The sequence below is a fragment of the Carya illinoinensis genome, chromosome 10 (genome assembly GCF_018687715.1).
Source record: "Carya illinoinensis cultivar Pawnee chromosome 10, C.illinoinensisPawnee_v1, whole genome shotgun sequence".
Lineage (NCBI taxonomy): Eukaryota > Viridiplantae > Streptophyta > Magnoliopsida > Fagales > Juglandaceae > Carya > Carya illinoinensis.
The window spans coordinates 37,330,629-37,347,286 of record NC_056761.1 but is presented as its reverse complement, the minus strand read 5'-3'; the positions used below and the strand labels follow the sequence as shown (position 1 = coordinate 37,347,286).

General features: G+C 35.6%; 1 protein-coding gene across 1 annotated transcript; it reads left to right on the top strand.

Moving 5' to 3' along the window:
- The first annotated feature begins 9,130 nt into the window (after nucleotides 1–9,130).
- On the top strand, nucleotides 9,131–14,941 carry LOC122279813 (LIMR family protein At5g01460). Its single transcript, XM_043090657.1, has 15 exons — nucleotides 9,131–9,697; nucleotides 9,809–9,894; nucleotides 10,287–10,399; nucleotides 10,590–10,700; nucleotides 11,039–11,137; nucleotides 11,262–11,384; nucleotides 11,604–11,666; nucleotides 11,741–11,805; nucleotides 12,175–12,284; nucleotides 12,408–12,522; nucleotides 12,618–12,683; nucleotides 13,003–13,113; nucleotides 14,242–14,308; nucleotides 14,412–14,460; nucleotides 14,556–14,941. Exons 1-14 carry the CDS (start codon nucleotides 9,348–9,350, stop codon nucleotides 14,457–14,459), a joined length of 1,527 nt encoding a protein of 508 aa, XP_042946591.1. The 5' UTR covers nucleotides 9,131–9,347; the 3' UTR covers nucleotide 14,460; nucleotides 14,556–14,941.
- The last annotated feature ends 1,717 nt before the right edge of the window (nucleotides 14,942–16,658 follow it).

The following is a 16,658-nucleotide window of genomic DNA, read 5'->3' as shown; positions in this document are numbered from 1 at the left end:
CAAAATAAACATGCATATTTTAAAAGTCAACCTCGTTTCATTTTCTTATTATGTAAAGTCTAGTATAGAAATCCTGTTTACTTGAATTTCTTAATTTCTCTGAATCTCCTCAAAATAGTGTCAAACTAATATCAATAATCACTTATAAAAACTTTATGTAACTTGAATAAATCTCCAAATGAATATATAACCCGTATTTACACCTAAAAAACCTATTTTAATTCCACAAAGCCTAAAATTCTCTTAACTGTATAAATGCTATCACTTTCTAAGTTCTTCAATATTTTCTCAATCGAAAACCTATTAAAGCACATAATCGAATACAAATATCATATCCATTTTTTCAAATGTCGTTAAAAGTATATTCTCTTTATAAAAACATTTATTTAAAATAAGGTCAATAAAAGGAAACAGGCCAAGTAAAACCAGAAAGTTCTACTTGAAAGGCTACATAAAAAATTAAAGGCTTTAAAGGACATTTTAGTATAATTGAAGAAAAACTTTCATACACTTTGGAAAAACTGAAACATAACAATTGAGTAAAACAATGATATCTTATAGAGGATAAATGTCGTGCGATGTTGGGATGAAAACTCAAGATCACCGAGAGTAGAGGTAGTGAGCGGAGGAAAGAGTTTGGCGTCAGTCACGCACTGTGAGGGTGAGAGAGATAGACAAAGTGATGAGAGAGAGAGAGAGAGAGAGAGAGAGAGAGAGAGATCACGATGAGAGAGAGCATGGCATGCGGGGGGGAGAGAGAAAGAGAGAAAGGGACGTGAGAGGGGGAGGAACCGTGCGAGATACTCACTGAGAGGCAACAAGGAGATGTGCGACCGTGTCGGAACTTGAAAGGAGGATGGTAGGCTGATTTTGGAGATATTTTTGTGGGATTTCCAACGGGGTTGGCTCTTAGTAACGGCAGTTTACAGCAAGTCACAAGGGCAGTAGGTGCTCTATTTCTTATTACTTAAAATAGGGGACAAAAACGCTACATGTGGGGGTATGGTGGTGCAACCCATGGTGGTTTTATGGTAGCTGAGCGACGGTGGTATGGTCTGGGTAGGTTTTTCATGCGGTGGACGAACATGACAACATTGAGTGGTCTGGACAGAGGTTTAAGATGTGCTGTGTGATGGAGGCTGGGTGTGTTTATGCACCAAGATTTGGAGGCAACAACTTGCGGTGGTGCAGCTAGGAAGGATTTTGCCAAAGGCTGGCAGCAGTGGGTACTTTCTAAAATGTAAGGGAGGAATGTATGAATATTTATAGGTGAATGGAAAATTAAGTCCTAGAGGAGGAAAGGGAAGAAACGTGCATGCAGTGTAAACGGATGTGAAGTTGTGCATGAAGTGGAGTCTATAGGGGCTATGTGTGAACTTGTACAATGCGTGATAATAAAGTGATGAAATTTGAAATTAAAAAAAAAAAAGACAAATAAATAAATGGGCTAATTCATGAATTTTGGACCTTGTCTCAAACTTAATAGAAAAAAGGAAAAAAAAAATATCCAACTTGTTTAAAAAGATATCTCGGCCTATAAAAGATTTTTAAACTAAATATCAAACCCAAGGTAAAATCGTAACCTATCAAAACAAAAATTTTAGGCCCATAGTCTATATTCTAAAAAGATATTTGAAAACTCAAATTGCATTTTCTGCACATATAAATAAAATAAAAAATTTGAAAACAGTTTGGCATTGGACTCGGGTGTTATACTAGCACACCATTTTTTTAAAAATTTTTCTATAGCTCTGGCTCCAAACATCTCTAGCAACATCACAATCCCATAGCACATGTCCTAAGGTTTCATATATCAATCCACAAATAGGGCATATACAATCCTCTATTATCTTCCTCTTCCAGTTTGAGTCTCAAACTCCTCTCAACTCTTCTCAATTCATTTCATTTAATTATTACAATTTTTTTAAATTTTAACACAAAATATAATAAAAAATTTAACTTTTTCAAATTCTAAAATAATAATAATAATAATAATAATAATAATAATAATAATAATAATAATAATAATAATAAATAATATTTTAACAATATTTTATTCAAATTTTAACTTTCATCCCAATTCAACTCAACTCAATTCACTGTCTTGTGCACTAAATTGGAAATAGTGGGAAGAGCTTCATTACAAGCCCTCCAAATGAACATTTTTGCTACATTAAGAACCTTCATTTTCCAAATAGCTTCATTACAAGTCCTCCAAATGAACATTTTCATTACATTAAGATCCTTCATTTTTCAAATAGCTTTCCAACCTCCCTGGTTCCACCTCCCATTGATGATTCATCTATAGAGCTGGCTTCTATATCTTTGAGAAGATGATAGACACTTTTAACAGAGAATAAAATATTCTTAGAATGAATACACACTAGTTTGTCTTCTCTGCCCCCAGGCTAATTGGTATGGACTTGATCAAATCCACTGCCTGAGAAGAAAATAATTGTTGCAAAGAGTCTTCTTTCTATACTTTCACATCATAATCTATTAAGTTAGCCACTAGATCATAACTTCCAGAATCCACCCTAGGTGATAAAACTCTAAATGAATGAGGTCTTGGAATCCACATATCTCCCAAATTTTCACTCATTTGCCATTATCAATTGTCTAAAATAGGCATTTCTTTAGCAGCTTTAAACCAGCAAAAATACTCCTCCAAGTATAAGAGAGGCTATAGCCCAATTTAGCATCCAACAGGTTCTCATCTTTGAAATATTTCTGCTTAAAAACTTGTACAAGGAGAGATGTAGGATTCTGAAGCATCCTCCAGTTTTGTTTGGAAAGTATGACAATATTAAAACTCCTGAAATCTCTAAAACTTAACCTACCTTGGTCCTTGGAATGGCTCATCTGGTTCCATTTAACCCACTGAATCTTCGAGTGATCTTCATTATAACCCTACAAGAATTTTTTCAGGAGCTTGTTAAGTCTTTGAGTAATAGATAGAGGAAGGAGAAAAATTCCCATAGCATAAGTGGGAATTGCTTGAAAAATAGCCTTCAAAAACACCTCTTTACCGGCAGTTGAAAGGAATTTTGTTTTTTAGTTTGAAATCCTTGCCCAAGTTCTATCAATAAGAAAATGAAATGTAGCAGATTTTGATCTTCCCACCATAGCAAGAAGTTCAAGGTATTTCTCAATAGAAACTGAAGAATTGACCCCAAAAATACTTAGAATATTCTTCTGAGTAGCTTTAGGTGTGTTTCTGCTAAGAATATAGAGATCTTCTCTTTGTTTAGGACTTGTCCAGAAGCCAATTCATAAGTTTCTAGGATCTAAGAAATCTTGTACCATTCTTCAGCATTAGTCTTGTAAAAGAGAATGCTGTCATCTGTAAAAAAAAATAAGTGATTGGTGCTAACAGGGCCCTTTCCAATTGGAACACTAGTAATACTACAACCGGCCTCAGCTTGAGATAATAGAGAATACAAAGCTTCTGCACAAATAATAAACAACTAAGGAGAGAGGAGATCTCCCTATCTAAGGCCCCTAGAAGGATTGAAAGTTGTTTAAGGCTCTCCATTAATCAATATTGAATAGGACACTGATGTAATACAAGACATAATGAGGGAGATCCGTCTTTGATTAAAACCCAATGTGATCATCACTACGTCAAGAAAACTCTACTCAACTCTATCATAAGTTTTACTCATGTCAAGTTTAAGAGCCATAAAACCTGTTTTCCTTTTCATCCGCGAGTTCATTGAATAGAGAGTCTCATAAGCCACTAAAATGTTGTCAGTGATAAGCCTTCCTAGTACAAAAACACTTTGGTTAAAAGAAATGATCTCATGTAGCATTGATTTAAGCTTCTTAGCCAAAGTTTTTGAAAATATTTTATAAATCACATTGCTAGGGGTGAAAGTTTAAACTAGAAAACTGGTCTAAACTGGACCGAACCGGTTGGTCTCGTTTTGGATTGGCTCGGTTCGAGATTGGTTCCATGATTTCACAAACTGGATAGAATTGGTTCGGTTCCAATTCTAGGATTTTCAGGATCAGACCGGTTCATGTTTATATATATAATTAATTTTTAATATTATATAAAATATTATATATAACTTTTATATATGAAATAATTATATATTATAATTTATAACATAAAATTATAATATTAAATATGAACATTTGTTTGATCATGTGTTATTAATATAAAAAATATATATTAATTACATTTTTAGGCCCAACAAATTCTCAACATATTTCTTTGAATCCTTTTGATAAATACATAATACATTAGTAATACTACTATATATTAGTATAGTAATTACATTTCGCTTTAATTAATTGGTATAAATTAGTATACTAATGTATATTAATACTAATACTATATTAAATCACTTTTTTATAATAATATTAATACTAGTACTATATTATACTAGTACTTATTGATTTAATATTAATAATAGTACTATATTATCAATAATAGTACTTTATTAAATAACTTTTATATAGTAATACTAATACAATATTAAATCATTATAACTTATAATAATATAGTTATACTAAAACCAAAAAATTGGACTGTATCAGACTGGAATTGATAAAACTAAAAGTACCGGTTTATGAAGATAATCGATATAAAATCGGTTCTTAAAAATGCAAAATCTTTATAAATGGTTCGGTTCCAAAAATTGTACAAAACAAGACCGAATCAGACTCGTTATACCCCTACACATTGCACAAGCTAATAGACTTATAGTTAGTCAATTTTTTTGGTCCTTCATTTTGGGAATGAGAGTGATGAAGGTATCATTAATATGATTAAGGGGCCCACCCTAGTTGAGTGTATGGAGAGTGAAATTACATATATCCTTCCCAATTAGCTCACATAACTGAGTTGGGAAACCATCAGGACCTGGGATCCCAATGGATTCATTTGAAAAACTGTCTCCCTAACTTCCTCTTCAATGAACTGCATCAGTAATCTAAGATTCATATCATGAGTGACCTTTGGGACCATACCATGCAAACTTCTCTAAGTTTTAATGGGATTAGAGGAGGTAAAAAGGTTAGTTTAGAAACCTGTAAAGATATTATCAATCTGATCATGCTCAGTGACCAATACTCCATTCTGGTCTAGAATACTTTTGATGGCATTTATTTTCCTCCTCTGATTGGCTTGCATATTGAAAAACTTAGTATTTCTATCACCATTTTTCAACCAGTGTTGTTTGGCTTGTTGCTTTCATTTAGTTTCCTCTTCAGCTAGTGACTGTTCCACCTAGAGTTGTAGCTTCTTAACTTTGTCAATATAATCACCAGTTCCATGCTTTTGAAGTTCTCCAATAATAGACAAGTCCTTGTTCATTACTCTTGAATCCTGTCTAATTTTTCCAATATTCCACTTATGGAGAGCTATCGATAGTTTGCTCGCTTGTTCCTTATCATTGAAGCCCCACCATCTCCTACTGTCCCTTTACAACAAGTTGTTTCTACTGTTTTAAAACATTTCTCCCTTGAAGCCCAAGCTACCTCATATCTGAAAATAACATTCAACCTCCTCCTTCCTATAAAGTTCCTAACCATGTTGATATGAAGAGAAGAATGATCAAACTTAATAGCAGACAGCATATTATATATAGCATTTGGAAACAAATTCTTCCACTCGTGATTTGCCATGGTTCTATCAATTCTCTTTAGTGAATTCCCTTCCATGTTTGTTATTAGGCCATGTGAACTTTTGGCCCGAGGTAGATAAGTCATTAAGAGAGCAAAAATCAAGAGCTTATATGAAAGACTCCATTTGTTTATAAGGTCTATAGGCTACTCCCACCTTCTCACTCTGGCAAGTAATCTCATCGAAGTCACCTGTGCATAACCAAGCCATAGATGATAGAGGTTTGAGATATTTCAGACGCTCCCAACTATCATCCCTTTTCGAAGTGTTAGGATTTCCATAAAACCCCATGAACATCCAAATAGGTCCATTCTTACCCTCCTGAATTGTTGCACTGATATGCCATCTAGTGTAGTTGCAAATTCTGACACTCCATTCAGATTTCCACTTTAAAGCAAATCCACCACAATAGCCCACACTTTCAACAATAAGACAACTATCAAATTTCAAAATTCTTCTAACTTCCTCCATATGGATCTTAGAACTTTTAGTCTTTACCAATAACACTATGTTAGGGCACTTTTCCTTATTCAAAAGACTAAATAATCTGACTGACTGAGGGTTTCTAAGCTCTTGGCAGTTCCATCTTAACAGACTCGTTGATATGACTAGCCACTGCCAATATATTGGTAACCTCCTCATCCTCATTCAACAAGCATTTGCTTTTCTTAGAACCAGAGTTATTTCCATTCCCCCTCCCCCCTCTCTTATAGGCCTTTTGCCATCAAGCTTGTGACTCACATAATCAACATGACCTATATGCTTAGAAGTATGAACATCAATATTCTAAACTTGTTTGTCATGTGCCCACCTCTTTCATTTTGTTGCCTTAGTAGAATTGGTCATGTGCAAGTCATTCTCCTTAAAATTATTCAAAAGACACGTGACTAGATGAGAGATATTCTCTAGGTTGCCTTCCTAAATACTTACCATATAGGTGTCCCTAGATTTCGACAATTCCTTAAACAAATGATCATTATCTTCTTATGATGGCTCCTCATTGAAATATCCACCTTCCTTATGAGATACATGATCTTTGGCTACTATTGGCTACTCTCCATGGTAAGTTTCTTGATCATCTCCTGACTTCATAGAATTATCCTTCGATTCTGCAACAACTTTTGCTCTGCCTACTCCTTTTCCATAGTTGGCCTTAATCCCTGCCATGTCATCCTCTTCCCCACGCAAATCTGGTGATTAAGAGCCTGTCTACTCCTTGACTCCATAGCCAAACTGACTATTTTTGGACACATCCCTTGAGCTTGGGGCTTTGAGCCACACCCCATATTGGTGTTTAGAGTTACCGTGCAAAGAAATTGTGTTAGAATCCACTAAACATCAATTCTCCCCATGTTTTATGATGTCACACTTGAAATAGAAAGATGACAGTCTCTCATATAGGAAAGAGATCCATACTTTGTTCCTAGCCATGTTAAGATGCATGCCTTTCATAAGAGGATTGTGAATATTGATAGCAACTTTTACCCTTAGATAAGGCCTCCATCCAATACTCTCTTCATCAACATCAACTTCTACCATCTCACCAACCATTCTGCCAATTTGCACTCCTACATCTCTTGTTATGCCACCAAGAGGAATATTGTGAATTTAAATCCACATGAACTTCTTATTGAACACTATGTCTTTTGGAGCAGATCTACTGTCAAATGTGTTAAGGCATAGTAGATTTCGATCAAAAGACCATGGCCTGCCTTTTTGTGGATCCGCATCATTATGAAACTCAATCAAAAACATGTTGGCACCTACTTCTTTGAACACCACTCCACCCTTTAGTTTCCATACTTTCACCATCTGGCCTTGAAAACTTCCTTATTGATGGATCTGTCAAAGATAACTAGACCAATCAAACTTTGTTTCCCTCGCCTCCTAACCACTTCATTAGCAGTTGATGCAGTTATATCAAGAGAACTATCTTTTTGTTTGGCATTAGGGAAAACGAAAGCTACCCCACTTCTCCAAGATTTTGTTAGCCTTGTTATTTTACCTTTGCTATAGTAGACAACTTAATTGTATTTTATATAATTTATTTATTTATAAGTTGCTTTATTTAATATATTTATTATGTTCTCATAGTCTTAGTGGAATACTTTGTATAATTTCTTTTTTTTTCCTTTTTTTAAAGATATTTTATGTAACTAGTTATCTATATTTAATTGGGTATTTTATTACAAGTTATATAATATATAAAAAAATGATAAACACACAACCTTTCTCATAACCCTTTACATTTATAAAAAAAACATTTTGTAGCATACTTATATCATATGCTTGTAATAATGATATAGATATAATATCAAGTGTTAACATCATGTTTCGTATGCCTTTGGGCATGACTGCTCAGTGGTCCGGGTCTTCTCTTGATCGGTGTTTTGCAACAGGGAAAATAGTGACTCTCGGTGGATCGTGAAGTCTCCGATGCCTAAGTCAGTCATCTCTCCCGAAAAATGTTTCAAAATAAATATAGAAGTCTAATAACAGTTTGCTATCATGAATCGATCCCCTACCTCATAATTTTGGGCGTCCCTTTATACTTAGCCCCTCAATTCAGGAGGCAATACCCTGCGTTCTGGGGAAGAGGGAGGCCTCTCTCGGAGCCTCCACCACCATGTTATCTTTAATGCTACATGGTCTCTTAGTGTCAATCATTTAATGCGGTGTGATTGTTTGGTATCTTCATTTAATGCGGCATGGTCTTCTGGCATTACTGCTCAATTCCGTTCCTTCTTCTTGGCATGTTTCTCTCCCTTTCCTCTGACCGGAATTTCCTATGTTGTTACAGTAATGTCCCATCTCAACACAGATGATTGCGTTTAACCCGCAAAGTTTAGGGGCCCGCCCTGAGTTTCTGGGGGAAGACCCTCGCAGGCTTGGACTGATGACACACTGACTCATGGGGTCGAGGAAAGTTGATGGGCTTAGGCTATCAGCATGGGCTATAGCCCCTAACGAAAATTCTCCCTAACATCTAGTAATGCATTCTATAATATATTAATAATTTATACTTAATAATAATATATTAATAGTTAGCGAGCCCAATTTAAATAAATATATTCAAATTTGATTCTAGTTTTAGTCGAATAAACATATATACTAATGAGCTCGAACAACCTTATTTGAATATGGCTTGACTTTCGATTCGTTAACCAACCGAGCATTTTGGCATTACATTCCATCGTTGTTGTTGGCTAGCAGCTTGGCACATTACTATTGGCAAATTTTCTCTCCTATAAAACCCTCAACGATACAATAATTTATAAAGAAAATTTTTAAAGATAAGTCCATACACTATATATCATATTTTATTTTAATTTTTTTATCAAATGTTTAGTATATAGATAATGATTAAAAAAATTTAATTAGCTTAAAAACAATAAAAAATAATAATAATAAATCGAAAGTAATACCTAGACTTATGTATAAAAGCTCATTTATAATCGAATAAGAAATAATTTATGATTGAATAAGAATAAAACGTCATTCAGATTCTCTTTACAGTTACAGCTCACCGGAGCCATACGGCCATTCCTTCGCCGGAGCCTCTCTCTCGTCACCTTTAGCTTTCCAAAAAATAAAATTAAATAACAAAAAAGCCAGATCTACAGAACCCCCCCCCCCAAAAAAAAAAAAAAAAAAAAAAAAAAAAAGAGGAAAAAGCCCCTAAGTCTCGATCTCCTCGATTCGGGAGCTCCAAACGATGGGCGATTTCAATCTCGCTCTCGTAATCGTTGCCATAGTCGTATGCATCCTCGTTTTCATCTTCAATGTCTACCTTCTCGTTAACTACCAGCATCCCGACGACGCGAACCAGGCATATTTCCCCAAATTCGTCGTCGTTTTGGGGCTCTCCGTCGCCGCGATTTCGATTCTTATGTTACCGGCGGACGTGGCGAATAGGCAGGCTTGTCGGCACTCGATATACAATGGCGCCTGTAATCTCACCCTGCCAATGAAGGATCTGTGGCTAGCTATCTACATTCTAGACGCCGTGCTGGTATTCTTCGTTATTCCCTTCGCCATGTTCTACTACGAAGGGGATCAGGAAAAGTGGGTATCTCTAGGGCTTCAAATGCTCTTATTATATCATATAATTTTTCGAGGAAATCTCGTTAATTATTTTTTTGTCTTTTTCGGTGCGATGTTGGTATATGCGTGCAGGAGTGTTGGTAAGAGGATCAAAAGCGCGCTGCTCTGGGTTGCGACGACGGCGGTCGTTTGCGGTCTCGTGCTTGGCATTTTATTCGGTTAGTCAAAACTGAAGCGGTTGTTAATTTGAGCTACATTGATCGAATTTTGATAGTTGACGATTGTTTTTTTTTTTTTTGATAAGTATAGTTGACGATTATTTCTGATCACAATTAAGTTATTGCAAACCTTTCTAAAGCTATCTGAGTCTGGCACTCTTGAATTTGGTTGGTTTTCAGCTCTTGTACGATGATTGTTAAGATAACATTCATTTCTATTTGGTTCTAGGTCCCTTTTTCATTATTTTTGTGTATGTACGTTGTTTCAATGCATTGTGTTTCACTTGAAAAAGGCCAGGTTGGAAATTGTCGTGAGTCAGTGTGGAGTCGAAAGTTGTAACGGTCTATGTGGATTTCTTTCAACCATCTAACCTTCAATTGATGATAATTAGGACTGATTGGAAAGGTGGACTTCACTGTTATGCACCTTTCGTCAACCACTACTTCCTTCCCTAGTACGTGGGACTTCTCTAGTAGTCAACAGTGTATTGGAGGCACACACCAGGTTCTGCTTCCCTTGTCTAGCTTCTTATTTACTGGATTAGTTATAATTTTTTGAGAAACTATTCTTTTTCTTATTTCTTTTTCAGCTTTTAACGTTATCATATGGCATACTGCTTGAGTGTAGTAGTTAATAAACCTCTTTCTCATTCTGGTGGATTTTTTGTCCTTGCTTTATATCCCGCTCTTTACAGTGCTCTGCATATTCTGCAAGTGCTTCTTCAGAGAAAACATGGACTATGCGCACTACATTTCCAGAATATGTTGTCGCTCTTGCTACCATTGTCGGATCTGTACTTTTTGCTGTAAGCTCATTCCTTAAAATTTTGAATGCATCACTCTTTATTGAAACTGTCTCTAGTAATTAGACATAGATGTAATTTTAAAGTTGAAACTGCCCGCATCATGTTTCTATATCTATTATCTATGATTATTTGAGATATGAGTTGTGTTGTTTATAAACTTGAAGAATGTCATTAAACTCTGATGATTTATCTGCAAGTTTTGTTACCTTTGTAGTGGTCCCTAGAAACAAATGTCACATTTAATCAAATTCAGCCTTTTTTAGAGCAAGATCGTTTCATCTTCTTTCTTTTATGTACTTACCAATAGTTCAAACATTTAGTACTGTTAATATATACAGATATTTGGTGGAGTTGGTATTGCTTGTCTGCCTTTGGGACTTATCTTTGCATTCATCAGGCGTCCAAAGGCTGTTATCACTCGCTCACAGTATATCAAGGTGCTTCTTGGCCGTGCATTATATAGTGTCTATATGTGCCTACTTTTTTTGGTTTGTGAAGTGCTTCCATGATTTATTTCTGGGTTGTGGTTGGTTATGGATTGTGCTATTGATATATCTGTAGGAAGCAACAGAATTAGGTAAAAAAGCGAGAGAACTGAAGAAAGCAGCTGACAGCCTCCGTCAAGAAGAAAAAAGTGGTTCTAAGGGTCGAAAGTGGCGTAAAAATGTGAAGGCGGTAGAAAAGGTAGATCTAAACCTTTGGTATTTATAAAATTTTGTTTTCACACTTGGCAGTTGAGTTTATATTTTACGCAGTAAGTACCACATATCATGTTTGGATCCTTGAGAATCCCCAAGCTTTAGGTACACAAGGCTTCTATGCATGTTATTCTGGTTGTGCTAGGGGAAACAAATATGTACTAAACTCTTTTGAGGGATTTCTTTCCTCTTTTGGGATCTGCAGGAGTTGCTCCAGTTGGAAGAGGATGTGAAGCTTCTTGAAGAGATGTACCCTCAAGGAGAAAAGGTATGGTTTTCAATTTTTTTGACCTGTTGCTTTTGATTTTTTTCTACTGCTGGTAATTTATGTCTTTGATTCAGGCCGAGACTTCGTGGGCATTGACTATTCTTGGGTACTTGGCTAAACTTGTGCTGGGAATTTTGGGGTAAGTATTGGTACTATACTTTATCATCTGGACGAATACCATGGCTTCTTTTCTATTGAAGGAACTGCCGATGGTATTGAGCGAAATCTTTATGTAATGTTTATATTATTTTTTGAGCTTTATATGATGGACAATAGATAATGATCTGGGTTATCATAGGATTTATAACCTCGATTGGGATGAAGTGAATTTTGGATGATTGTTTTGAATTTGATATAGATGCAGCCCGTTTCGAATTTGATATAGATGCAGCCATTCTTTTATTTACTTATATTCTGGTATGCATATTTTGTGATGCTCATTCAGTATTATGATTTGGACAATGATACGTCTTAGTCTTCCTAAGGATTTTTACTGCTTTTGTATCAGGTTGATTGTTTCGGTTGCTTGGGTTGCACATATTGTCATATATCTGTTGATAAACCCTCCTCTTTCTCCTTTTCTGAATGAAGTTTTCATCAAGCTGGATGATATCTGGGGTAACTTTGGATTTTTATTTTAAAATTATTAAATATATCACTTTCCTTTTACATTCTATTTTTAATTATGATACTCTGCTACTTATCCAAAAAAAAAATTATGATACACTGCTATTTCCTCAGGTCTTCTGGGTACTGCAGCATTTGCGTTCTTCTGCTTTTACCTTCTGCTTGCGGTGATTGCTGGGGCAATGATGCTTGGTCTGAGATTAGTTTTTATTACTATCCACCCCATGAAGTAATGACTCTTGCAGAATTAGCATTTTGCTTTAGTTTTATTTTTCTGTAGCCCGACACTTTTGGCTCATCAATTTAATTATAATCTGTTCACAGGTGGGGAGCCACTCTTATGAACTCTTTTCTATTTAACGTTGGTCTTATTCTTCTTTGCTCCATCAGGTTAGTATCTTTGATCCTTTTCATTTTCCACTTGCATATTTGAAGTAGAAACTTTAATAACCAATTCTAATCCCACTTATTGTTGAAGTATTTTACTGTGTACCATGAAAATCTCCACGCATTGTTTTTAACTCCATCAAATGTATAACATTGTTGAACGTGCAATTTCGCTTTAGCTTTTAAGATTAGATATCAGATTTTTTTCCTCTGAATCAAATTGACATGGTAAGAAATGCCTTTAAAGAAATAATTACCCTCTAAAATGCCTGTAAGCAGTTACATGGAAAATCGTCGTAATTTTTTTGTTCTCCAATCTCAGTGTGATACAGTTCTGCTCCACAGCATTTGCGTACTATGCTCAAGCAACTGCAGCACAGGAAATATTTGGCCACACGCTGCAATCACTTCGTGGAATTAGATATTTGTACAAGTGAGTTATAATGGTTATAATGCACTGAGTTTAGGGCTGAAATTTTTCCAGTCCGAACCGGAAAAATTGACCGGACCGAACTGAAAATCATGTTGGTCTGTCTCGGTTCTTGGTGTCTGAGAAATTCGGTTTTTGGTCTAGTCCTGGGGTGTGGTTTTTTTGGTTTGGACTGGCCTAGACCGAAATGTTTACATATAAATATTTTGAATAACCCCAAGGGGTTGGCCCAAGTGGTGAAGGCCTTGGTCTTGGGGTCTCATTTCCTTCAAGGTCCAAGGTTCAACACCTCATGGGCACAAACAACCCTTTGGGGCCACACCCCCTGGTGAAAAGCCAGCGATTTAACCAGTTCCGTGTAGGGAAACTTCCGAGGGTGCGGTGCACGGGACCGGGGTTTATTCTGCAGGGGTGGGTCCAAAGGGCCCTGCCTTGGAGAGGTTCCCCGACATCAAAAAAAAAAAAAAAATATTTTGAATATTTTGAATATTTCATATATATAATATTATTTTATATAGTAGTTGTATAAGTTAACCATGTAACTTTCATATAATCTATCACCATTGACCATATAAAATGTAAAATAATATATGTTATCAATTAACTAATATATTATATGATAAATTATATGATAATATATGTTATTATATGGAGATACATACTGTACTATTTACACCTAATTAAGATATCTAAATTGCAAGTAAGCATGAATAATCTATGGACAATGAAATTATTTAATATTCATTAACTATATAGAGAATATTAGAATTTTAATATAGGTCATTATGAATACTAAAGTAATAAGTTAGTTATAATAATTATAAATAATTATTTTTTAATGAGTTAGTTACATAATCGACATTAAAGAGCTTACTTAATATTAATTTTACTAATTTAATTAATTTTTTGATTAATTTATTTGACAAAAAAAGAAAGAGGAAAAAATATTCCTAGCTCATATGGGCCGAACCAGACCGATAGCTAACGGTCTGGTCCGGAAAAAGGGTGGACCAAAATTATCGGTCTGTGAAACCCCCTGGGACCGGATTGATTACACCCCTAGCACTGATTAACTCTGATTTGGCAGGTATACTACTGTTTTGCTTGGAATATTAATCATTGCATTTGCAGGTACAACGTGTTTCAAATTGCCTTTGTTTGTCTTGCGGGATTGACGTTTGTGTATTACGCTGCTTTTGTAAGCTTCCTGTGCTGAAATTTTTGTTTTTCCTTGTTTTTGAAAGCACGTGTTGTGCCTTGCCTGAACCTGAGGATCTTACATATTTTCTTCAAAATTTCAGGGATGGAGAAGAAGAAAACCCAGTGGCAGGTTTCAACTTTCTACTTAAGGTATGTTTTGCTTATAAGAGCATGCACCCACCTGGTGGCGTCAGATTTTCAGTTAATTCTCTCTTTTGGAGCGATTTCATGTTGGATGTGTATAGCCTATTTCTGTTCCACGTTGAAAGGTCTGATGTGGAAGGTCAGAGAAGTAGGCAGATATCATCCGAGTTGAATTGGGTTGCTGCAGTGAGAGTGGCATGGTGAGTGCTGCGAATGCTGCAACTGTTTATTCTCTCTCTCTCTCTCTCTCTCTCTCTCTCTGTATGTATTATTCCTTTGTTTAAATTGTGTTATATATGTTGGCTTGGGCAGCACACGTGGGAACAGGGTTTTGATAATTTTCCCTTGATGTAATATAGCCATTAAGCACAAAAAAGTTGCATGAGCCATCCGTTTTTACGATTCATAATTTTGTGTTTATATTGTCTTGTACTTAGTTCGAAAAAGTATTAGAAAGACTGAATAGAAGAAAGCCTTTGCGTGCTAAGGAAGATTACGAAAGTTGTTTGAGTTGATTAACGTGTTCTGGATTTCAGCATACTGGGACTTGTTTTAAGCTTAAATGATTCATCTTTTTATTTTGCCCCAAAGTTGCATTTATCATCATCCAGTTAAACATCTTACCCTTTATCGTGTGTTGGATGGCTGGATTTGAGAAGGCGAATTTGGATTTAAGTCCTGGAGATCTAAGTCCCCTGCTTGGTTCATCTATTAAATTTTTTGGTTTGCACTAAAGCCATATAAGAATTTTAATTTTTTTTTTAAAATTCTGAATTTGAAATCATGATTGATTTGAATTTTGAAATTTAAATTCAATTTTTTCTCTACAAACTCAACCTCAAGTATTCATTGTTTCATGAGTCCATTATTATTATGTTTGGAGAAAGAAAATATTATGTTTAGAGAGAGAAAAATGTTATGTTTCAAGTAGTTAATGCATAATACCATATTCACATGATGGGGGTATGAGTGTAGTATATTACAACAATTTTGCTACAGGCAACCGGGGTGGGGAACCTCTGGGGAATTGGCTTGCCACGTTAGTTGAGATATATTAAAAAAAAAAAAATTGATTGAAAACGAAGCTTTTTGAAGACGAAGGGAGGGAGATGGATTGTAGGAGTCACAATGAGGGAGTTCAGCCAAGGTGTAGGCCTGGTGGGGCTCGGACGAGGACCCTTGTTATTAGGAACTTAAGTTCTCTTACTGCTTGACTTCCATTGATAACTCCAAAACTGGCACACTTTTGTTGGGATCTCAAGCAAGTGTAAATGGCACACAATCATTAGAAGCAATCAAAACCACCCCTCTAATTCAGCCGACTGCATCTGCCGACTGCAAAAAGTATTTCTCTAATTAAAAATTCATCTCAACCATCTTTTTTCAGAAGCAGTCAAAATCGCCCCTTTAATTAGAAATCCTTCTTAGCTATCTTTTTATTATCTCTCGCTCGAAACCATCAAAAGCAATCAAGTAATGTCTCTTCCAATATTGAAAAAGCATTCATTTCTCAAACAAAACTTGTCGTGGAAGATTCAGGTCCCACCGAGCTTAACCTTTGATGAAGTTGAAGACCAGGATGATATTAGAGAGGAATGGAGGCTGGAGTGAAAAAGAAGCTTGTTGAAGACAGAGGGAGGAAGGCGAAAAAGGAGGGAAGTATAAGGGGACCAAAATGCCCCGTTTCATTTTTCATGGGGGCAACGGTTCCCCCACGGCTTTTCCTCCCGGTTGCATATAGTGTTTTTCATATAACAAACATCTTTTAAGGAAAGGATTTGTTTGATGGATTTGAATTGCTTGGTCAATGTGGACCGTAACTCCTTGAAGGTCACAAAATAATGTCAAAATCAAACTCTTGTAAGAAAAAATCTAAAATGAGAAGAATCTTGTAATAAAATGGGAGGTAGCCAAGCAACTGGAGAGACTGATTGCCTGCATTGTTCTGCTTGAATTGCCTGCAATAGGGTAGGGAATTGCAAGCAAGCCTTTGCTTTTGACAATGTTTACTTTTTTCAATTACCAAGTTAGTCACTGTGATTTACATAAAGTTCCTAACTTTATTAATTTATTCTTTTAGTATTTCCTTCAAAATTCCAGGGCCACAATCTTATTTTCAATAGAAACCCAATAGACCCATACCATCAATGAGTGTTTTAAAAAAAACTTCCATCCATTCCATGCAACACTGATGCCTAGCACAG

Coding starts and splice junctions, on each gene's coding strand:
- LOC122279813 (XM_043090657.1), top strand. CDS start 9,348: ATGGGCGATTTCAATCTCGCTCTCGTAATCGTTGCCATAGTCGTATGC. Junction 10,400..10,589: donor GTATTGGAGGCACACACCAG/GTTCTGCTTCCC, acceptor CGCTCTTTACAG/TGCTCTGCATATTCTGCAAG. Junction 13,114..14,241: donor GGAATTAGATATTTGTACAA/GTGAGTTATAAT, acceptor TTGCATTTGCAG/GTACAACGTGTTTCAAATTG.